The sequence below is a fragment of the Elaeis guineensis genome, chromosome 8, assembly GCF_000442705.2.
Source record: "Elaeis guineensis isolate ETL-2024a chromosome 8, EG11, whole genome shotgun sequence".
Lineage (NCBI taxonomy): Eukaryota > Viridiplantae > Streptophyta > Magnoliopsida > Arecales > Arecaceae > Elaeis > Elaeis guineensis.
In genome coordinates, this window is record NC_026000.2 from 10,410,615 (window position 1) to 10,435,728 (window position 25,114).

Genomic DNA, 25,114 nt, shown 5'->3' on the forward strand with positions numbered 1-25,114 from the left:
ATGGGGAAAACGATCGTAATTTAGATAGGTTTATCGTTATTTCTCTCTGATTGATATGATCATGATCACTCATTTAGTTCTCCTTCTTGGGTCAATCATGTGCATCACATGTGCCAATTTTAGGACCATCATTATGTAGACTCCTTGGCATGGATGACCAACTTGCCAACTGCACATTTTTCCACCACATTTACACTCTCCACAATTTTTTTTTTTTGGGGGGGGGGGGGTGTTGTAATAGAAATGTTTACTCTCATGTGCATTTTCTGTGCTCCACATAGTACAACAAAGTAAGCCTTATTTTTTTCAGTAATTTTCCTGAGGTTTAGCAAATATCTAAAAAATATTTCACATTGAATCTCTCTGATTTTTCTTGATTTTTTTACACTTGGTGATAAATCTATGGATGAAACTTTAACATACTTGGTCATTTACCCCTGATTTATTTAGTATAACCACACAAGCATATTGATTCTCAGCTGAGTTTTATCAATGTCTTCAGTTCCATACATTCTGACCGTTACATTTCAGGGACATGATTCGAGCTATACGTGCTTGCAAAACTGCTGCAGAGGAGCGTGCTGTTGTGAGAAAAGAATGTGCTGCTATACGTGCTGCTATTAGTGAAAATGATCCAGATTATAGGCATCGTAATCTTGCAAAACTTATGTTTATTCACATGCTTGGTTATCCCACTCATTTTGGTCAAATGGAATGTCTCAAATTGATAGCTTCTGCTGGGTTTCCTGAAAAGAGAATTGGTTATCTTGGTCTAATGCTGCTGCTTGATGAAAGGCAAGAGGTTCTTATGCTTGTTACAAATTCCTTGAAACAGTATCCATTAAGCTTATGATATACTTTGGTACACTTCATACAGCTAGTATTTCATTAAATTTTAACATATGTGTTCTGAACTGGTATTATACTTTAGATATTGGAATGGTATGCCTTTTCACTCTTCATAGTTCATATCCTTGACACAAGCAGAGATCTCAATCATTCAAATCAGTATATTGTGGGTCTTGCACTTTGTGCTCTAGGGAATATATGTTCTGCAGAAATGGCACGGGATCTTGCACCGGAAGTAGAAAGGTTATTACAAACTAGAGATCCAAACATTAAAAAAAAGGTACAGCTTTTTTCTGTAAAGATGTATTTCTCAACTATTATAAGTAACTTCTTGAAATGAATTCTTTCAATAGGATTGCAAGGATGAAGAGTTATTTATGTTCTTGGATTTGCTACACTAAACTGCAATCTGTTATTTGTGTTATTATCTAAATTCAATATATGGAACCATCATTTTGGTGATGACTGTGCTGCATAGATTGTGAGTTCAAGTTGGCTGCTTGTTGTTAGTGTATAATGTGATTTACTTGTTAAGACACATTTTGAAGAAGTAATCATTTTTTACAGGTAAGTATCCTAAATCTTGTTACACTTGCAAAAAATTACATGCTACTTGCTTCTGGTTGGTCATGTTAGTTGCAGGTGTGTAGCCAACAAGAAAACTGGTCCTAATAGTTCTATAAAAGATCCAAGGAAGAATCATATCATTAAAGCAATTCCTCTTAAGGCCTCGTGGGACTTTGATCAATGAGCTCCTAAAAATACCTCCTATATACATATTTGCAAGTTGCAACACATTTCTATCTTTTTTTCTTGCATGGTCATTCAATTTATGTTCTGATAAGCATGATGTAAGAGATGTTTAATAATATGCTATCTGCTGAGGATAATCCGGTTATAGAGAAATGCTATACATCCTTTCAAACATGGAAATTTTGATGATTATCTTTACGAATCTTTATCCTTCATGTGCTCTGGTGCTTTACATTTTGACTTTCATATTCTCTGTCGGTTCCATGATCCATTTATCGAATATGACCACATCATGCTTGTGTTCCAATCTAGTTTGTCGTAAGGTTGGACACAAGCTGTAGAGTTCTTCATGCAATACTTGGTCAACCGTGAAGCTTATGTCCTTGTCCAAAAACCTATTGGGGGGTTGGTCACATGATATTGATAAAAGGATAGGAAGGTGGTTGCAATTGGTTACTCATAATGGGCTGAAGTTAAACTTGGAAGTCGAAAAGTAAATTGATGATATTGAAGATTGAAGTTTTGAGAAATTGTATTGTTAGCTAATTCTTTGATATGTGCAATGTTCTTTTGAAGTTTTATGGTTTGCTTTTTAAAAATAATATTAGTGTTTGATTGTGCTTGTTTAGATGAAGAATTAATACAACTGACTGTACTGCAGTATGTATTGCGTGCTGTACTACTCGTGTTGGCCAATTTTTGAGTAGATGCAGGGCTACATCACAGTATGTACTGTGCCTGTATGTATGTGACTGGTACTCCCATACCACAGTACTTCAAACCTTTCTTGAGACCTAACACATTTTTACCTTTTATTTTTTACTGTTTGTGCACATGCATGTGTGCTTGCACATGTAAACACTAATGCATGGGATGGAGAAAGGTGGGGCATGTCAAACTCAATGGACAATCCAGGTTTGATAGAAGTTAATGATGGAAGTTAAGCAGTAAATGGAATAATTGATGATGTCACAAATCAAATCTTTTGAATAAGCTTGCATTTCCTATTTTACTGACAGAGATTTTGTCTCAAAATTAGTGATGTATGAATGTAATTGTGCTGTTATGTTTAGCAAATTGAAAGTAAATAAGTATCTTGTATAGATATAGGATGTCCCTATTATATAACCATTTTAATTTGTGATTCAATTTTTTCTTTATTCCTCTGCTTTATTCTATGTCAGATAAAAAATGTTATTATCTCAAAATTTGTCGATTGCTACATTGTTTCCTTTAGCCATGAAATATACTTTAAGTTGATAAAATCTGGTGCAGTCTTGTTCACTTTTGAATGAGTTTATCCTGCACCATTGCACTTTATATTGATGCAGTATAACTTATCGGATTCTTTGTTAGATTAAACAGAGTTCATTTTTCAGTAACTGAAGGTGGTTTCTCGTTTTTCAGGCTGCTTTGTGCTCTATAAGGATAATAAGAAAAGTTCCAGACTTAGCAGAAAACTTTATGGGCCCTGCTTCTTCTTTGCTGAAGGAAAAGCATCATGGAGTTTTAATAGCTGGAGTTCAGCTCTGCACAGATCTATGTAAAGCTAGTACCATCGCCTTAGAATATTTGAGAAAGGTATGGTGCATAGCATGACCATATCTGTTTCTTATTTTTTTTTTCCCATATTGATTATACAAATGTTATTTTTATCTAACTTTGACTTTGACCAAACTCTTCTGCTACATTCTTGTTTCCTCTATTAGGTGAATCTTTCAATCCTACAACTCTTTCAGATTTTGTAAAAGAAACTATGCAACTGGCACATAACTGATTTTGCGATTAAGGAATTTTAGAAAATCTAAGACTTTGAACAAACTCTTCTATTACATTCTTGTTTCTTCTATTAGGCTAGACTCTTTCAGATTTTGTAAAAGAAACTATGCAACCATCAATCAATTAAGGAATTTTGGAAAATCCAATGTTTCCTGATGCTTGAATTTGTTTAATAGTTTTATTGTGTGGATGTTCTATATAGGTCCTTGTTCGATATATGTAGTAATCTATCCAACTTGATTTTGATTTGAAGTTCTATATCTTGCTTAAATATAGGTTTCTTTTAATTCTTTTTTTTTCTTTTGCTGTACTGCTTTCTTCCATTTTTTAGATGATCACATAATTAATGCCCAATGTGATGTTTAATTGAATTAAGCATAACATGGTACTATTAGAAATTATGGGAATCAAGAGTTTCCTTAATTGGTGTTCATAACGAGAATTGGGTGGAAATAGTGAGAGGGGAAGAATCCTGTGATCTCCATGGTGGGGCTGGCTTGCATTGTATTTACTATTTAGACCAAAGGAATGGCAGAAACCTTAATAGAAGATCAAGGAAAGAGTCAATGCAAGGGATTGGGGTGGCTTAAGTTGGACCACTCCTGAGTTATTAGTTGCGGTTGCTATGAGTAACCATAAGAGTACTTTGGATTAGCAACATTTTGCTAGGAAATTTCCCATTTCCATGTGGTTTGTTTTAATAACATGAAATTGCTGACAAAGAGTCTCGAGAAGGTGAGAGACTCAGGGTGGTGCTCTGTTGAATCATTCAAGATTCTTAAGTTTTTTAATTTGTTTTAGGTTTGGTTTGGAGGATGATTAAGGTACAAAAAAATTTGGTAGCAGCGCTGGTCTCTGGGCAAATCTTTGCCATGCAAAAACAGTGAAAAGATTTTTTGCTGCAAAAGAAATGCAATAAAACATGTTCTTATTTGGTTTCACCTTGAAGCACCAAATGGAATTTTGGGACTGAAACTGGATTTAGGCTGATGAATACAAGACTCACCAAGGCTTGGAAAAGAAATATGCTTGATTTGGATGCTTATACCGAGATTGGTCCGAGGCAACTTTTGCTTAATATATACTGAACATAGATTTAAAGAAATGCCGAGGTGTACCAGACTTTAATTTACCCAATTTTTCATTTTACAAAATAAGTTTTTTTTCCTTTTCATTTACAGAATAATTGAGCATCATATCAGTGATTTCAAGGTAGTGCCATTTTGGTTGCTTATGGGCAAGGAAGGAACTGATGAGTGGAAGTGCCGCAGAGGCTAAAGGTATGGATTTGGCCTATTGCGATGGCCTTGAGGTGCTACTGGGGTTTGTGCCTTAGTTAGAGCTACATAAGCTATTAAGATTGCGACTTCTATCACCAACTTATTAAATAACCAATGATGAGACTTTTTACATTTTGTTTGGCAATATAGTTTCCTGGAGCCATGAATTTTTATATTTCTAAGATTTTAAGATTTTATGAATCTTGTTATTAACTTATCCCACTGCTTTTGAAGTAATATGTACTCAAATTGTTTTCCATCCATATTGTTCTTTTTGTCTGCTTCAGATCAGTCAGTAATTTATATGTGATAGTAATAGAAAGCTACAAACCGGGTACTTCTGTTGCAGTGATCATTTTCTTTGTTGAAGACTATGGACAATTTTTGTTTCCTCATAGTTTCATAACCTGCATCAAGGGGATTATGTGTGTCTCACTCTCACACTTAAGCTTTTAAAGTTTGAGGCTTTGAGATTTATCTTACCCTAGTTCTTTTTGACTCTGGAACTATTGTTGTCTATCATGGAGGCGGATACGCTATTATCATAAACAATGTGGAAGATAAGTACCTCCAAGTAGTGTTTAAGTTTGAAAATCTCATATATTCTCTCTCTTTCTCTCTCTCTCACTCGCGCGCATGCGCACGCGCACACACATGCACACACACACATACACACAAACAAACAAACAAAATTCCAGAAGTCTTGCTGACTGCAATTGCTGCAAAATGTGCTTTGTCAAGTAGTTGGACCATTTTTCACCATCTAATTTGTTTAGCAATCTTTTTGTCCTCGAGGCCATGTGTTTAACTTGGTTGGACAGTATGGCGTGTGTTAGGTTTTCTTATTTCTTATTTCTTCTGCTTGAAGATTATGCGAGTTCTTCTCTTGTATGTAGGTGGCCATGTTACATTTCATATATACTTTCTGCCTTAGTGGTTGTGCTTGTTACACTTCATGACATAGATTAGTTTTCATCCTGATTATAGAACTGCACAGAGGGACTGGTTCGAATACTGAGAGATGTCTCGAATAGTCCATATGCACCCGAGTATGACATTGCTGGGATTACAGACCCTTTTTTGCATATCCGAGTGCTTAGGCTCATGCGTATGCTTGGCCAAGGAGATGCAGATTCCAGTGAATATATGAATGACATTCTTGCTCAGGTAAATTTCCTTTCCTTATATATTTCTCTCTGTTTTCATGAATCTAAAGCAAAATTACTTGAACAATAATTCTGATTCAAGAGAGATGCAATTTGTTTATTGGATATATGTGCACATGTATGTGTAACCAAAACCTTCAGATACATAATATGGTATCTGACTCGGAAAGTACAAAGCTAAGCTGATAACCCTGTCATGCCCTGTTAGGTCAGGTAGATGAGTCTGGAAAGATCCACAGCACTATAAGCTGTATGCACTATATATGTACTAGGAAGTTAGTACCATCATTTCAATGGCTTTCTGGTGTACATTGTACATATTTTAACTGTTTAAATTATGGTTTTCGAATTTGGTTTTTTCTCCGGCCTTGTGGTCTACAGTAATCATGTTTTGAATTTCTCAGTGAAGAAATTGAGTGTCTGGCCTAGCCTAAATGCACATTTGATAGTTTCAGTGGTTTCCATTGGAAAATGCTGTAGTTTGGTGTGAAACTACTTAGAAAAGAAGTTAAAAAATGTTAATAATAAAAAAAGCTTAAAAAAGTATTAACAGTAAAAACTGAGAACAAATAAGAAACTTCAGATAAGTTTCTGTAGGTATATCAGACCTTGTTACAGTATGATATACTGTTTGGTGATAATTATATATCGAGGGTGGTAATTTAACATATATTAATGTATATATATGTCTGTCTCTGTGTTAAAATTCCCTACAAAATGAGAAAAGCGTAAAAATAACAATGACCATTACTTGAAAAAGCAGCAAAAAATGCAATAGCATCACACTGTGACTAAATTTATGAAAATAGAGTCTAATTCATGTGATATCTGGCTATCATCAATATCTGTCCTGTGAATTTTGTAGTTAACTTTGTTGCCAGTCATTTTATGTGCCAGTATGTGCTCAGCATTCTCCTGCTTGACAAAATCCATGAATTGGAGAACTTGAAGTCCCCACTCGTGTTGTGACAGATGGCTTTTTCCATACTCAAGAAACATTGCACCATGGGGCATGAAACCAGGAAATTGATGATATACCACTTGATTCATATGCAACTCATGTCATCCCAATCCCTTTTAAACATTTCATTGCACTTATTTGTCTCCCTCTCCAGAAGACCAAGATTTTGCAGATCCTTATAGCTACTTGATGATTGTACAATTAAGCTCTTTTTTTTTAGGGCATCACCTGTGCTGTTTTGACTTCAAATACATCAAAAGGACTATGATTACATATAAAAAACTTCAGCAATCACCGAGTTAATGAACCATATATCCTCGATGCCTTCAGTTAATCTTTAGTATAGTTTGCCTTTTGTACTTCTGCAAATAGGAGTCTATTAGACTATTGTGGGTAGCATGGAACCTGTTGCACTACTAGACTGGAACAAAAGCTTTCACATAGGGTTTGATCACCATGCCACTGGCCATGCTAATATCTTGAAGGGCATGGTAAGCCACAGCCATCCAGACCCTGTGCTTCCACCTACATCTGCACTTTGTTGAATTAAATGTTTACTTGCTTCTTCTTGATGCTATTATAATTGTTCTATGCTCCTTGGAGCTCATATCTGTTCTACTTAGGCCTCAAATTCTACAAAGCCTAAATGTTTCTTTAAACATCTGATATATATATATATATATATATATATCTTTTTTTTTTTTGGTTAAACAGCTAACAAAAATTTTTAGTCTAAGCAATCTTTTGATACATGCTATGTATATTTTTGTAGGTTGCGACAAAAACTGAGTCAAACAAAAATGCTGGAAATGCTATTCTGTATGAATGTGTTGAAACTATAATGGGCATTGAAGCTACTAGTGGTCTTCGTGTGCTTGCTATCAATATTTTAGGAAGATTCCTGTCAAATCGTGACAACAATATCAGGTTATTGTTTTGTTTTTATAGTAATTTCATAGACTTAATTGTGAGAAATGTCCGTTTTTTTATTATTGGTGACACTTTGCTTACACTTTTTGCTGAAATGTAGTCATAGATGCTGCAATATGTAACAGACCGTTGTATTAAGCTTAGTTGATTCTGAAATTCATGCGCAACATCTTTCTTTGTTCATGCATTTTCTTTATAAATTGAAAAAAAAAAAAAAGAATCAATACTGTATGCAGTTTAGTCTAGGTTTGGTGCTTTTGTATTAGATAGCAGTGGCTTAAAGCTAATATCAAAAAGTTGGAAATTTGGAACAAGGCTTTGTACTATGTTAATATTTATTGGAATATGCACAAAAGTTGGTTTTCAGATGGTTAATGCCGATTTCCATGGCATTGCATCTCAGATTTCAGAATACATGTTTACTATTTATTCTTTTCATTGTGCTGCTTTTGGTTTTACCATTGGAATAATCTTGAGCTTTCTACTATTTCTTTAATGTTATTTCCAAGGTCTGCAGTGCCAGAACCAGCACCTGTGCTGGTAGGCTGGTGGTACAGTATGGTAACATGCAGTGTCATTTTGGCACGTATTGACAAAGGAAAATCAGAGAGGGAGGGGGAGATGGAGAAGGAGAGAGAGGAAGATGGATGGGGACAGAGAGATGCTGGGAGAGGGAGAGAGAGAGAGGGGGCTCAGAAGCCTTCCTCTCCTCTTCTCGTCATAGGCACTGCTTGTTGGAGCCCTTGTTTAGAATGAAATAGGGGCTCGATCAAAAGAGGGAGAGAGTGGGGGAGGCAGAGAGAGTTCGAAACAAGGGCTTGACCAAAAGAGGGAGAGAGTGGGGGAGGCAGAGAGAGGGAGAGAGAGAGGGGGCTTGGAAGCTCTCTCCTCTACTCGTCTGTAGGCTCTGCTGGATGGAGCCCCTGTTTTGATCGAAACTAGTGCTTGGCCCTAATTTTTTTTTCTTGTTCTTTAAGTGAAGTTGGCACACTGTGCTCCTATTTTGTTAGAAATAGGGGCTCCTCCCAGCAAGGCCTACGGACAAGTGGAGGGGAGGAGGGCTTTAGAGCCCCTGTCTCTCCTCCCTCTCTTGGTATCTTGCTCTCTCCCTTCCTCTCCCTCTCCCTCTCCCGCTCCATCACCAGTTTCTTGAACTGAGGGGCAGAACTAGTTCGAGAGGCAGAACCATGACGGTTTGCCCCTGGTATGACTTGGTGCACCCCGAATCGGGTGGTTCAGAGTAGTATGGTGACCATCATTCTCTCTCTCTCTCTCTCTCTCTCTCTCTCTCTCTCTCTCTGGTGGTGCACATGGGCATCTGCACCAGATGAAGGAGGATTGCATGTGTCCAATATCAAATAGTTAGAATAAGTCTTTTCTTTATGTTTATGTATGTTAAATAAGGAATGATGGCTATGTGATCCTTTGTTGTTTTTGGATTGTCAGTGCTGATTTCTATGGCATCATTTCCTATCAGATTTTGCATGTCTTACAATAGTCATGATTTCTGTTATGCATTGTTCTTGCTATTTTGATAATCTTAAAGTTCCTATCAACATCTTTAATGCAATCTCTCTCTATGCCTCTTTTTTTCCCTGTGTATTCCTGATTCTCTTATGGATATGATTGTCATTCACTTTATATCTCTACGTGGTCCTTGTACTAATGAAACGACAAAAAAATTCAGAACAGGATCTCTATTCTGAATAATTTGGTTCTCATTTTTTTATTTGGTATTTTTTTTCCCTTCAGATACGTTGCCCTTAATATGCTCATGAAGGCTGTTACAGTTGATTCTCAAGCAGTGCAAAGGCACAGAACAACGATTCTAGAGTGTGTCAAGGTACCGTATTTTCATATTTTCTTACTAAGATTGTATGCTTTGCAAGGTAGAGAATAATAAGTATATAGTTGGTATTCTTCACCCTGCAGAAATATCTGCCTGACAGGTATATTGAACAATTTGAATCTGATTTCTCACTTTCTCTGTTTTTACTACACCTTTTCCAGTTTAAATGGTAATGGTGTTGAGAGATGCCATTTGTCCCTTTTCTTCTTTTTTAAATTCATAGTGCTAGCTGAACCATTTTAGCTCTTATTTTAAACCAGACCTTCAGGAGTTTTTATTTATACCATGAAGACTGCAGGATTTGTTTATGTTTTACTGTTTTTGTATATTTCATATTAAAAGAGAATAAAGTAAATATATCAATTGTCAGAGTTGGATCCTAGATCTAGTAGTTCTTAACTTTACGTACTCAATTCAATGGATGGTAAACTCAATGCAGGGTCATGCCATAATTTTTAATTGGAGACCATGTCTCTTGAAGCTGTAGTTTTACTCTTTCTATCATAAGTAGTATGTGGATAGAAGCACCAATATTGGACAAACAGGTGTCAGACATGAAAGTTGGCTAATATGATGTTCAGGCATTTGTCAAAATTTAATACTTAAATGATATATCTGGGGCATGTTAAATTATTTATTTTTAGGTTGCAATTTTTAGGAGTTGATTGCTGTGCTTTTTGGGCAGCACCTGCACTTGAGATGACCTTTTCCTTTTGGTGCTTCCTTTTAAAAAAATTCCTAACATTAATAACAATCCAAGTACCTGAGATGTCAATGTAAGAGTGACTAAAGGGGTGAGACTCGTGAGCACAGAATTTCATATGAATAATCCTAGAGGGAAACTTCAAAAAAATTGCTGCATAACATGTTACTGCATAGTTGATAACCTGAATAGGTGGATACATGAGATGGTTATGCCGCTGTGATAGGTGGATACATGAACAACACTATAAAAGGAACATGACTAGTGATTGATGTAAAAATGTTGGTTTCTTTTTCTTCAAAAGTAGGCATGTAGTGCAACCTTGAGAAGGGTTTAAGGAGACTTGTGCAGAAGAAGCTGACTTTCTAATGTCTCAAAAATATGTTATGAGTGATGTCAATATCAACAAAGTGCTATTTTGTGCAAGGATAGATGTACAGGCTTAATGGCTTAAAACCCCAACCAAAAACAACGACGTTATTGGTTTCATGGTTAAAGTGCTAGACGGCTTCCAATTTTTTTTCCTCAGTGTAATTGTTTTATCATTCTATACATATTCCAATCATTTTCAAATACAACCTTTTTCTATTAGTTTAATTTTCAATTTCTAAGAGGGAGGGAAACAAATGAAGTACACCATGTAAAGTGGGAGTATACTTATCAAGTTAAATAAAAGGTGGATACTTTAATCAGGTGGGAGATGAAAGCCATCATTGTAGCATATAGTTGTCATAAAGGTTATTTGTTGTCTTTGTTTTCCAAAAAATAATTATGCTTACGTAGGCTGCTGCTAAAGCTCTGTCCATGCTTATCATTGATATTTGCTGGGAAGGATAGACTATGTTGTTCTGCCTGTTGATATCTATCGTCTCTGCTGTACTTGCAATGAAGGCTTATGAATCCACATATCTAATTTTCAGGATTCTGATGCCTCAATTCGGAAAAGAGCCCTCGAACTTGTTTTTCTGCTAGTTAACGACACCAATGTGAAGTCTTTGACAAAAGAACTTATTGATCACCTAGAAGTAAGTGATCAAGAATTCAAGGGCGATCTGACTGCCAAAATTTGCTCAATTGTTGAAAAGTAAGTGAAAATTTTCACTGATTTCAACTTATGTGAAGTTAAAATATTGATCAAAATGTTTTTCTAATACTACTTAAGCATGTTGTGTAAATGAAGTTACTGACTATTTCTCTTGCTATGACTGAGTTAAAAAATGTAATTTGCTGATTCATTTTGTAGGCTAAATTAGTGAAAAATTTTATTTGCATGGCTTGGAAGAATCCCTTTTTTGGCAGATTTACCTTTCAAAAAGTCAAAGGGCATATATGCTTTTCCTAAATTTTAAAATTTGCATGTATACTTCCCCACACTGTTGCATTGGTGCTTTTCCTAAATTTTAAAATTTCCATGTATACTTTCCCTACACTGTTGCACTAGCTTTCATCATTCTAAGCTTAAACTGAGTGAGTTAAAAACTTAAAAGGTAAATTTGCACTTACTATTGTGCCCTTTTCATGTGAAATGTTTAAAAATTTGAGGAGGCATTTTGAAATTTTTTGCTAATGGTATACATTCACTTTTCATTTTTTATTGGATAAATAAACAACCGAACACCCTTTTTTGAGTTTATATGCAAAAATCCTCCAAGGGACAAAAGAGTAAGATAATATAGTTATGGCGCGGGATGTCATTGAATCCTAGGGGCATATATTTAAGTTCCAGATTTTTGTAGGGGCATGTATGCAAAATTCAGATTCTTGGATGGGTGTATATGCAAGTTATAGTTTTTTGCAGGGGATACATATGTGCATTCCACTTTTTGAGAAGCAAAAAGGCACTTTTTGACAGTTATACATGTATAAATCCCATTTATTATTTACATTTTGGTACACATTTTCACAAAACTACTTATGTCCTCATTCCTCATTGTAATGCAGCCATTGATTGGAAAAATCATATGCCATATGGGTTGAGATCCGTGTTGGAACAGCTTTGAACTTCAGTTTAGGGCTTGTTTATGAGTGTGGGTTGGGGTTTATGAATTTAGAGAAATTCTTTGTGCACCGCTGGTGGTGTAGAAAATCCGACATGGAGTGCACCGCTTTACGTGATTGGTCTATATAGCCATCATTTTCCAACGTGCATTTAATATCTGCAGTTCTACTTTTTTGTTTAAAAATTTTGTATGACGAAAATACCCCTGTTCTTTGAAAAAATTATGACATTCTGTGGCATATTATGACTTTCTATATGCAGGATGTCATAATATGGCCCAGAAAATTATGATATCCTATGGTATATTATGTCATCCTGCGTCAAATTATGACTTTCTGCATGCAGAATATCATAATATAGTCCAGGATGTCATAATATGGTCCAGGATGTCATAATATAGAAGGGGCATTTTTGTCCAACCACCTTCTAACGCGCATTTAATGTTTGCAGCTTTGTTTTTTATTTGAAAATTTTAAATGAAAATGTTCATGTTCTTTGAAAAAAATTATGACATCTTGTGTATATTATGACATCCTGCATTATATTATGACATCTTGTGGATAAAAATTATGATTTTCTGGACACAGGATATCATAATATGGACATAGGATGTCATAATTTTTTCAAAGAATAGAGATATTTTCGTTATTCAAAATTTTAAACGAAAAAGTAAAGCTGTAGGCATTAAATGCATGTTGGAAAGTGGTGGCTACGTGGACCAATGGGATAAGGCGGTGCGCTCTACGTCGGATTTTCTACACCGCCTGCGGTGCACAAAGAATTTCTCATGAATTTAACTTACAAATTGGGTTTGGGTTTGTAACTCCAATGTCTTGGGCCTTTATCACATTTCTTGTTGAATTTACATGTTTCTTTAGTTCCATAATTAGCAAGCAAAAGGCAAGAACGTTCTGTTACTATTATTGAGGATAAGTGACTAGCTTCTTACATCAACTGGCTAAATCCACAACTTTGACTAGACGTAAGAGAAAACTGAGTAGAAAAAAAAATTGAAAGTCGATTTTGCTAATACTTGTTTTGGGGTGTGCAAGAGTCACATAAATGTCCCATGTAGCAACTTGTTGTTTTTGATCATCTCTTTTTTTGTATTTTTTTTTTCAAGGATAAGATATATTATCCATTGGAAGGTTTAGTTCTTTTAGCCTGTCCAACTTAGTGCCCATATGTCATTTAAATGTTAAGGTGACTTCCTCAACTAAAGGAGAATGGAAAGCATGTGGATATCCCCAACCTCACTGACCACTTAAGAAGCCTCCAACAAAGTGAAGTAGTGCAGGAAAAAAAGGCGGGATTGGAAAAAATTGGAAGTGGGGAAAAATGGGAAGAAAAGAAAATGAAAGAAAAGGAAGAAATAAGTAGCCAGCTAGCTCACGGGCCATCCAGCCATCCCTCCCCTTCTCAGTTGGAACCTTCCAAACTTTTCTATTCTTTTAATCATGTTTATTCATTGAACTATGGGTGGATGCTGCCTTTCGGGTTCAGTTTTGAGCCTTGCAGGGTTTAAATGGAGGATAGCACTGTATAACAGCATACTAAGTGATTATGAAAATTCAATTGGTTTGTTCTTCTACCCTTCTATTCTTTTTTAAATTTTCTATTATTTGCATATTAGCTGACCCTTCACCAAAGTAACCAGCAATTTGTTCCATTTCATTGAATTTCAACTATGAGTGCGGAATATACAAGTCTAGACCTTTTCTTTTCTTTTTGTTTTGATCTGAAACATGGACTTAGATCAAAGTTTTGATGGGGATCAATGTGAAGGTTTCTGCACATCTTATCTTCTTACAGTGTGTATTTTTTAACATATGGAGTAACTGGTTAGCAAGAATTAATAATACTTGTGCTCTCTCTTTTTTTTCTTCCCTGTAGGTTTTCTCAGGAGAAGCTATGGTATATTGATCAGATGTGCAAGGTTTTATCTCTGGTAGGTTACAAGAGTAGTTGGAGGGTGTTTCATATTTTACAGATGCAAGATATTGGGATATCAATTATTGATTCATTTTTCTTATTTGTGGCATAAAAATTGCATTGCCAATGACGGATAGTTTCATGGTTCTTCCTACTGCATTATTCCAAAAGAAGTACACTTATCTTGATAGCAGGTGTGCAGACCTTTATTGACCCATTCCTGTGATCGATACCAAGCCAAACAAAAGTCATTATTTTAGGTTGGGCATGGCAGGTAACATGCCGTGCCATTCATTAGTTGGCATACCCTGTGCTAATGGCTAGGGCTGAAATTGGATCAGATATGGATTGAATACTAGTAGATACGTATCCATATTTATTTTGTTTGATGAATACATATACAGATATGAATGATAGTAGGATGCAAAAATTTATATCTATATTTGTTTTAAATGGATATGGATACAAATCGGATATCAAAAGTATGGATATAAACACGGATATAAGTCGGATAATTAAACTTTATGATCACAAAATTAAAAATATTACTTAGTGGATAGTAAATCAAGTTAATAACATGTTAATGTGGTTATTTATTTCTCCTAAAAATTCATAAATGCTATATAAAATTAAATAGGATTACAAATAGAATCAAATATTAGGATACGGATCGGATAGTTGTCTATCTATATCCATATCCTTTTTTTTTTTGGATGGATATGGATGTGGATGTTAGCTGGATGCAGAAATTCTTATCCATATCTGAATAGATTCGGATACGAAAATGGATCTGGATAGATATTATCCAGTCTACTTTCACCCTTGCTAATAGCTTTTAAATTCTTGTTTTCATCCTTGGCATGTTGAGATGATTATTAAAGGATGACAGGTATAATTAAGTATGTTGTGTTCTACAAGCTTGGGTTTGGCCTCAAACAAAGCTTTATAGGTAAATTCCTGTTGGCAATGACACGCTAGACTAATCTTCATTCAATTATCTTTAAATATTCTGCTTAGAAAATCAAACCAATACACAAGCTGTAGTTCGGTTTGGCATATATGACTTTGACCCTGAGAAGACTGAGTCAGAAAATTTACTTAGCCTAACATCTATTCCTTAAAAGAGCTTAAGAACTCATCATGTAGGGCATCTGCTATATCAGAACAGATCATTTCTTTCACAAATCCTTAGATGAGCTGGTCATACTAATAAAGTCTCAGAAAGAGAACAAATGTTAGCCCATTCTCATTTTCTGCATGCTGGAGCAATTCAGTTCTTGGCCACTGAAATTATATTCTTAACAATGAGGGTCTTTCTTATGAAAACTTTGTCAGTGCTTACATGCAATAGCTTGCTTTAGATTTTGGAGTTTCATGATCTCATACTTTCATCCTTGCAAGATATTGCTATATGCAGTTGTATAGATTTTCAAATATGTAGAAACCTGATTGACAAAAAGAGTAATCACAATAAAAAATTAACACCCTGTTAACTCTTTTTTGCTTTGAATTATCAAGCAATGTCTTTGTTGCTAATTTGAATTGTTATGCTATTGAACATCAGTAATATATAATGTAGGGGGTGCTATATATATATATATATATATAATTTACAATATTTTTTCTCTCAACTTATGTTTGTACTGGGATTGCACTCGTTTATCCTTAGTGGATCTCACCACTTACGTAGGTTCACTATTTAAAGCATACATTGTCAATTGTCTAAAAATCAAACCATTAGATGACACACAATTATCCATTTTCAGATGACAAAAACTGGCTTGTTAAAATAATGGTTAATAGATGGATATAATTATGTATTGTGGACATGTTTCTGAAATTAAACACATTTATTGCATGTCATCGTTTGTGGAGTTTACCTACTTTCTTTCCCTCTTGTTTTTGTTACATTTTAATTTACTTTTTTTATTAAAAAAAATGTATTTTCTGACTTGTATGTGGTTATTGATTTTGAACACGGTTCCAACCTTGGCTGCATAACATAGATCTCTGGAAGTAGATCCTGTTCTCAATGGTTAATATTCCTTGTAGATGTACGATCCTTGAGATGCCCTTATGAGTCATGTTTCTTAGCTCATCTCTCATGCAACTAAGTGTACCCTTGCTGCAGGGATTTGTATTTCATTGTTGGCCATCTGGGCATTATTTAATCTTGAATGTAATTATTCAAGTATTTGCTGCTGCAACTGGTGATTTAGTTGATAAATCTCCGACAATCTTAAGATCTCATTTTGTGACTAGTTCAATCTAATTCTAGAGAAGATGCTAACTTTCTTCTCTTTTCCTTTTTTATCAAAGATAATATGTCTCATTACAGTATTTTTAATGATACTTATAGGCAGGGAACCATGTAAAAGATGACGTGTGGCATGCCTTAATAGTCATGATAAGCAATGCACCTGATCTGCAAGGTTACGCAGTAAGGTCATTATACAAGGCATTCCGAACTTCAAATGAACAGGTAAAAATTGCTTTCAGTACTGAGGTGGAGGGTACTTGCTATGTTGGGTTTACCTTGCTTACTGGTTGTCTAACTTCATTGTGCAGGAGAGTTTAGTGCGAGTAACAGTATGGTGTATTGGTGAATATGGTGAGATGCTGGTCAATAATGTTGGAGTGCTCGAAATGGAGGAACCAATGACAGTGAGAGCATTCTTCGTGATATTAGATTTATTTCGTATAATTGCTTTTCTTATATAGTTATATTAATTGAACATAATATTCTTTCTACCAAAGAAACTCAATGCTGTTAAAAATAGGGTTCATAATAATGCTTTGTGATTCAAAACCACCATTTAGGCTACATTAGCATGACACGTTAAATCTGTCAAGCTTCGAAGGGAAAGTTTATTAATTTTAATTTTTGTATAAATATTTTTTGATTTTTAAGGTATACACTGTTAATCCAGGTCGCCTTTTGAAAGTCTAGACTGTCTAGTTATTATTTGTTTTGAAAGTTATAAACTAAACTTTTGTTAGTTCTGACATATTTTTTCTAACATTGCCATTTGCAGCCTAACTTAATATATGTGCCATGTGTATAATTTGATGTCATTAGAATGGTGATGATATGTACCTATGCCAGTTGATTATTGGAAAACATAGTTCATGTCCTGTTTTATGTTCTGATACTATAAAATTACAAAAGCGGGAAGAAGTACTTCAGTTATTGATCTTCTCATGGAAGAGCACAGATGCAGAATTGATTTTTGAGTTCTAATATTTTACCAAATCAACTCACTCTGCCAAATGATGATAAGAACCAAGGGCGTTCCTACCAAAAACAAAGAACTACCCTTTAATTAGCATTTTGCACATAGTTTTTCCCCTCTATCCCTAGATAACTAATATCAGGTAGCACTTCCGTTCACATTGATAAAGCAAGCCTTGTGAACAATTTTATTGAGCTTCACTTATGTATAGACCTGTTTTCATTTCTTGAGTGTACTTGATTTTCAGTTTTGATATCAACTAATTGATGTGAAATTTTTCCTTCTTTTCCTCACTCACTCAGCCAATTGAATTTTTTTACATCATATTGCATCAATGTTGTTGTTGTTGCTGTTGTTGTAGTAGTCTTAAAGTATGTAAAATATAGATTTCTCCATGCATTCGTTTCACACCCAACTGTTTAACTATCTCCACCTAAGAAGTCATCGAACCATTCCGAATTGGGCAGTTCGAGGCATTCCGAGCCATATTGGCTGTAGATCAGAATGGTTTGACCTTTCGAATTGGAACACCGGACGAGAAAGAGAAAAATAGAGGAAGAGAGAGAGGGAGGGAAGAGGGCCGCCGTCGTCGGAGGGTTGTGGGGCCTCCTTGGCTCCATATTGCCTGATAGGGTATTTAATCGAGAGAGATAGAGATAGAGAGAGCGAGAGTAAGGGTATTGGAAAGAGGTGCAGCCGGCGGAGAGGGCACCGAGTGGCTGCTATGGCCACCGGATGGCGAAAAAGATATAGGCGGAGCCGTGGCCATGGAAGAGGGGTGATCGTCCCTGTTGATCATATTTTTTTTTTTAAATGATGGTGAGTGAAGTTGGCAAACCCATTGTCGGCTTCACTGTGGTCGAGTTTTTTTAAAAAGCCTCCGTAAAAAAAGGAGCGATCGTTCTTGTTTCACACATGCAAAGCTGCAGGCTTGGATTTCGCTGTCCGGTGGCCAGTTGGAGGCCCTTTGGCGGCCTCTTTGCCGGCTTCTTCTATCTCCTCTTTTTTCCCTCCCCCCTCTCTCTCGACCGCGATTTGGCAAAGCAAGCGGAGGCCTTGACGGCCTTTCGAGTGTGCCTGCGGTCCACCTATGGTCACTGCTGGTGTCTCCTCCAGCCGTCCTCCCCCCTTCTGCCTCCCCCTCCCTCCCCATCCCCTTTCTTTTTCTCCTCTCCAGTTCTTTTCTTCGCTTCTGTGTTGGTTTGCACCATTTTGGTCCCAACTTGTATGCCGGCCAGCTGGCGTGGGTCCTGGTATCAGTTCTGCGGACCTTGCCTACGATAGTTAGCTCCTTAAAATTTTCAAGAATCATAGCATCTCATTTAGTCAGTATGCCCCTTTAAGTTACTGTTATCTACTTGCATGGCATCATGTACCACATGCATCATATCATGGACTCATCAGTATCATATTTTACAAGGTTTATCGGTTTTGAGATCATTGTATCAACTGGTATTAGTCTAATACCCTAGATTAGAGTACATAATGTCATGAGTGACAACAATCTGATATTGCTCATATGTATTTCCTTAAACCTTAAGGATTTGCTTAATTCATACACTAGGGATCGTAATGACCCATTTTTCCATAAATTCCATACTTTAATATCACCAGATGAGTCAAATTATCTCAATTTGGAGAATGATGAACTTCGTCAAGGAGAAATTGTACTCTGATGCTGCAGAAAGTGGTTTATGACTCGTCAATATAGAAAAAAATACTGGTCTGATTAATTTTGTCCTGATCTTCTAGATATATGTCGGGCTGATTCCTCTGGTATTCCTATTGAAATATAATGTGGGTTTAGATCCTATTCTTACCTGGTCCAATTTTCTTTTCTTTTTTTTGTTTTGGGGGGGGGGGGGGGCGGGGGCGACGGTTGCGGGAGAATAGATCGTTTTTTGTTGGCTTTTTTCAGTTATGCTTGATGATGGACATGTTAAATTGGGAAGCCACACCATTGATTAGGATCCACATCATAAAATCTATCAAGAAATCAAGAAGCTTGTGCTTTGGAAGCCTCCAACCTATGCATCAAATAACACAATCAGTGATTCTAATAGTGTTATTGAATATATCATATGGCATCTAATTAAAAATCCACACCGTTGACCATGATCTACACCTCATAAAACATGTATACATCAAGTTACAATTGACTTGGATACTTTCCAATCATAAATTATGCTACATATCATGTCAAGCAATTAAAAGTTAAAACGGTACTTTTGGACCACTTGATGCATAGGCCAATGACCTCAAAAGACATGATTTTTAATTTCGAAGTAGTTTTTGTAAGGTAGATTATAATCAGTGGTGATCATTGATTTTGGATTGGTCAAATTGAGGCCTCGATGAAGGAGAGTAGACCAATATACATGTATATGTATGTATATATGAGTGTTTATGTATATAGATACTTTGAATCATTTAAGTTTACACACACATACACGCACACACATGTATGGATCATCATCATGCATTTGATTTTATTTATATCTCTCTCCTGTATTTTAGCTAATATTTTGATTGTTATTGCTTAACTATCTCCTATGCTAATCCATGTACAGATCATCAAAAGCTGAACATACGATTTGACATACTTTTTTGCATCCTTGCTATGATTTTATTTTCTTTTAATCTTCTTTCAAAATCATTGATGCTATACCCTCTTTTTTGATTGTCCCTTGGACAATATCTTTCCACCACTTTTTTTTCTAGAAAAATTAGTGTCACTTACCTGTAGTTTCTCCAACAAGTCATTTAGCAAGACTCTGGAATCTGCCATTTCACATGATTTTATATTAGTTAAATTCTCGAGTTCTAATGACCTCCCTTTGATACTTTATCTCTCTAGATTTTATGCTATTGTACTTTAAAATGAAATACACTATTCTTGGACACGATCTCATTTTCTTCTCTTTCCCCATCTCTGCGTCCATATTTTCAAGCCTATTAATCAAAAATTTTCCTGACATCATCTTTCAATTTTTTGATGCTTGAGATCTCTTGCTTTTCTAAACATTCTACTTAGGACATCTTGCAATCGTGAAAGCAGTTGAACGTTTACCCCAAAAAAAAAAAAAAAAACAGTTGAATGTTATTATCTCTTTTTGAGATATAAATTTGCTCTGTTAAGTGCTGATACTTGCATGACAAGCAGAAATCTCTGGTGCAGGTGACAGAGTCTGATGCTGTGGATGTTGTAGAGGTTGCTTTACAACATCATTCTTCAGATATCACAACTCGAGCAATGTCCTTGGTTGCTCTTTTGAAGCTCTCCTCACGTTTTCCTCCTACTTCAGAGTATGCTCTTAACTCATTTAATTACATAAAACTGCTTTGGTGCTTCTTATTAGCTACACTTTCACAAGTTTGACTTCCATCTTTGAGTAGTTGATTGTCTTTAATTAGCACCACTTCACCGTATCTGACAAGTTTAAGAGGATGCATTAATTCTGCAAACTACATGTTTGTTACTGTTCATAAGTTTAACAGGACCCATTCAGAGTTAGGAAAGCTACATGTACTGTTCCCATCCAAATATGCATTGTCTTTGATCGACGTTTTTAGTCGTGAAAGCTTCAATCTAGTTGTTCTTGTCTTTTTCTCTCTCTTTATTTTAACCTACTAATTTGTATGTATGTATTTGAATATGCATATGTATATGCTCAATATGTGATGAGTTCTAGATGTAAGATCTATTTTATGCTAGGCTTGCAAATCTCTTTTTGATTGAACTTAACTCATCTGAGACTTAATCCCAAGCTAAGTGGGATCTATATGAATCTTTTTCCTCCATTCTGTTCTGTTTAGGGCCACATTTTCTGAAAAATATGGTGATATCAAGTCCTTATTATTTCATCCCCTGTGATTTTCAGTCTATCTCTATCCCTCTTTCCTTCTACCTGTATCTAGTCAGTCCTGTGTATTGGTGCAATTTTTGGCTGACATTATACATGTCCAAACCATCTAAGTTGGCCTTCTCTCAATGTCTTCAATTGGTGCTACCTCTATCTTTCTACGAATTACTTTATTTCTTATTCTATCTTTTCTTGCATCACCATACATCCATCTCAACATTCTCATTTTGGCTATCCTCATCTTATGCACGTCTTATGTTTTATCTTTTCTTGTTTTTATGCTGGTTGTCAATCTAACACAACCATTCTCCTTCATCCAGCCTCGAGACCAACTATGTACAAGATGTATGCAGCGTTCGAATCTCCTTTTTATTGACTTATCCAAATAGTTTTCAATCTTAACACGTCCTAATGTTTTACTGAAAAGTAATTTGCTTACACTGTTTTCTTGGAAATAATCCATAAGTCTCTATGCCAACTCTAAATAGTTGGTGAAAGACCGGATTGTTATAGTTATGATTTGTCTTCTCTATTCAACATTTGTTTTTCACTTGAATTATGATATTTTCTACTTTTGTATGCTGTGATACATAATATCATCATTATCTCATTGTTGTCATTATTTTTATTATCTGATCAGGAGAATAAGAGAGATTGTTATGCAGCATAAAGGAAATGTTGAACTGGAGTTACAGCAAAGATCACTTGAATTCAATTCTATCATCCAAAGACATCCGAACATTAAGTGGGTAACTGATTCATTAGTTGCTATCAATTTAGAAAAACAATGATTTTTTTTGAAAGTTGTTGTTCTTGGGTTTATTATATTTGATTTGATTGTCATGGTGCATATGTAGGTCTTCTTTGGTTGAAAGGATGCCTGTTCTGGATGAGTCAGCTTATATTGGAAAGAGAGCAGGCTCCTCACAAGCAACCCTTTCAGCAGATAAATCTAGCCAAACAACCTCCTCCGGACCATCCTCACTGAAGCTTCCGAATGGTGTAACCAAACCACCAGCAGCTCCCCTGATGGATCTACTTGATTTAAGTTCAGATGATGCACCAGTTTCTACTTCATCCACTACTGATTTTCTGCATGACTTGTTGGGTGGTGATTCGATAAGTCCAGGTTTCATGTTTTTCCTTTTTGATAACCTTTTTCCTGCCAGCTGATTTGATTGATGCATTTGGTCATTTGATTTTCCTCTGATTGTGCATTTGTTCAATTGTTCTTTTACCATACCTGTCGTGCATTGTGATGCATAATAACCAATATCTCAGCCAAAATTTTCCCTCAATTCTGGATTGATAGTTTTGGATACTAAATAGCTCAATCAATGACTTGAGAAGCTGAACTTGGGTTGGACCAGGGTTCAATGCTCTCAGTCAAGCATAACTGCCAATGGCCCAAGCCATCCTACTCAAAGTGCACCATGCAATGAACTTCTAGGACAGGGTACACCCTTTAAAGTTTAACGGCCAACCTTCTTTTTGCCCTCAATGTTTGTTATTGGAAGTGATAAAGAAGCTTTCATTGTGAATTATTATCAAAATCGTTTTGAAACAAGAATATCTTATGGACTGGGTGATGATTGTTAAGGATGAAGGAGATGAATGATCCTTGCTTTCTATGTTGTTATATAGGCATGGAAGTAACTTTTCTTCCATAAAGATTTATTCTATGGGGAGATACAATAGAAAGGTCTTCAGAGTGAAGGTCCATCATCATCAAATGGATCCTTATAGTCATGGCTCCAAAAATTCTCCATAAAAAATTTTTCTTCTCTGTTGGTCTTGCATGGTAACCTATGATGAATCTGGACAGTGGCTTGTTTTCTACCTTGGTTTAGATATACTATAGGTCACATAATGACCTGCAGGTCATCATTTCACCTATAACACAACTTACATATTCATCATTCTCTGCTAACTTTCGAATTTTGATTCTTGATAATTGGAATGTTATCAAAATGGAATCATATTAATTGGTTTGTTGTGTCGTATGTCCAGGTGTAGCTCCATCGGGGGGTGCAGGTACAGATATTCTGATGGATCTTCTATCAATTGGATCACCTTCCGCACCAACCGATGTACTAGTGCCTAATGCTATTTCCTCCAAGCAAGGTAACCAATTTTCTATTGAGGAGATTGTGTCACCTTGATCTACATCTTATTCCCTGGATTCTCAAGTATCAGCGCTGGTCATTATTGTAGGGAATGCACCAGAGCCTAAAATTGCTCCTGCTCCAGTAATGGATTTGTTGGATGGCTTACCATCAAGTACGTCTTTTCCACATGAGATCTTTTGTTGTTTACGTTCTTAAGATGGCAGACTAATGAACAGTGTAATTACATTTTTTTTTTTTTTGCTATTAACAGGAGAGGAGAATCCAGTTTATCCATCTATCACGGCTTTTGAGAGCAGCACCTTGAAGATTACATTCAGCTTCACAAAGCAGCCTGGAAATCTGCAAGCTACAGTGATCCAGGCTACATTCACAAATTTGTCATCTAGTGCTTACACAGACTTCATTTTTCAAGCCGCTGTTCCAAAGGTATTGTAATGTGTACTAGCTGGACTTGTTTCTAAAGCATCATTAGTTTCTTATTTTGCAGTGTTTAATGTTTCTTTCCTCTTGAAAATATCTTGTCATGAGATAATATGTTTCTTATATTTTAAGCATATTATGGTTTTTTCTTTAAAAACAAGTTGTCCACTGTACTGTGGAGTTTCCATGTCATTACGAGACATGATACTCCTTGGAAGGTAGCCAGAAGGGTGCAAATTGTGTTACAGTAGTACTAGTCTGGGGAGAAAGTCAAATTAATTTAAGTTCCATAAGTGCAGCTATCTGTTGTTTGCACATTCTGACATCTGTGAAACCTAGTGCACATGCAGGTTACTGTTTTCTACCTGCTAATTTCCTTGTATAAGCCAAGCAGATAAGGGTTCTTCATGAACAGCTTAATGTTGTGCTTGCCATGTAAAGTATGTTGGTGACGCTTCTCCATTTCTTTTCTTTTCTTCTCTTTTCTTTTCTTTTTTCTTTTTTTTTTTTTTTTGAAAAGGTGGGAAAACTCACCCAAAGAATTACTGAGAATTACTGTGTCAGATACATTGGGGAATGACCTTCCAAGATTCAAACACAGAACATCCTCCATTTGGAGGAGAGGAGCTGCTGGGCTATAGCCCAACTTGTGTCTGCCAGATATTTCACACATTGAAAGAATGTTGATGTGTCAAGCATAATAAGTACTTCATTCCAAACATGTCATTCAAGCACTTTGCAATTTGTGTGGTGAAAAGTGTTATCTTAGATTACCTTTCTCCTTCCATGGCCAATCATATTAGTCATCAATATGCAAAGAACATGGACATTTTTTTTACTGCATATGTACTTGTTAGATGGATGCTACTTTGATGGATTAATAGTCTTGTTTTTTTTTTTTTTTTGGCAAGTAATTGGCTTCATAGGAAGAGCACTGATTGAAGACAGTGATTGACAAGTAAAGACTAACATTACACAACCAGAGGGTGTATGTTTCTTTCTCCATTCTGCAGATTATCAATCGAATGTCTAAGACAAGGTTAATCATTTGGATTATGAGATGCTGAGGCAGTCTTATCACTTTGACCATATAAAGTGGCTTCCTTAATGTTGAAAATCATACCCTTAAGCTTTGGCTATGATCATCCATTGCCTTGATTTAGGAGATAAATTATGAGTGAGTATTATTTGAGCCAGTTCTTCCTTATCTTTTGTTGAATTAAGATGACTATTATAAATACAATCAAAGCCTCTATTTTTCTTCCACA

At 35.8% G+C, this 25,114-nt stretch overlaps 1 protein-coding gene across 4 annotated transcripts in view; it reads left to right on the top strand.

The window, feature by feature from the left end:
- Positions 1–25,114, top strand: part of LOC105050320 (AP-1 complex subunit gamma-2) — a 32,579-nt gene that overhangs the window by 3,091 nt on the left and 4,374 nt on the right. For all 4 annotated transcript variants that reach the window (XR_833018.4, XM_029266158.2, XM_073261715.1 and 1 more), the window contains exons 2-17: positions 532–834; positions 988–1,129; positions 3,010–3,183; positions 5,649–5,828; positions 7,561–7,715; positions 9,471–9,561; positions 11,191–11,354; positions 14,163–14,217; positions 16,561–16,683; positions 16,770–16,865; positions 20,613–20,740; positions 21,938–22,042; positions 22,155–22,426; positions 23,308–23,421; positions 23,512–23,577; positions 23,677–23,852. Coding sequence is in view for 3 of the 4 variants with exons in the window: in XM_029266158.2 (XP_029121991.1) it covers positions 532–834; positions 988–1,129; positions 3,010–3,183; positions 5,649–5,828; positions 7,561–7,715; positions 9,471–9,561; positions 11,191–11,354; positions 14,163–14,217; positions 16,561–16,683; positions 16,770–16,865; positions 20,613–20,740; positions 21,938–22,042; positions 22,155–22,426; positions 23,308–23,421; positions 23,512–23,577; positions 23,677–23,852 (2,344 nt within the window). In the remaining variant the exon portion in view is untranslated. The remainder of the gene's footprint in view (positions 1–531; positions 835–987; positions 1,130–3,009; positions 3,184–5,648; positions 5,829–7,560; positions 7,716–9,470; positions 9,562–11,190; positions 11,355–14,162; positions 14,218–16,560; positions 16,684–16,769; positions 16,866–20,612; positions 20,741–21,937; positions 22,043–22,154; positions 22,427–23,307; positions 23,422–23,511; positions 23,578–23,676; positions 23,853–25,114) is intronic.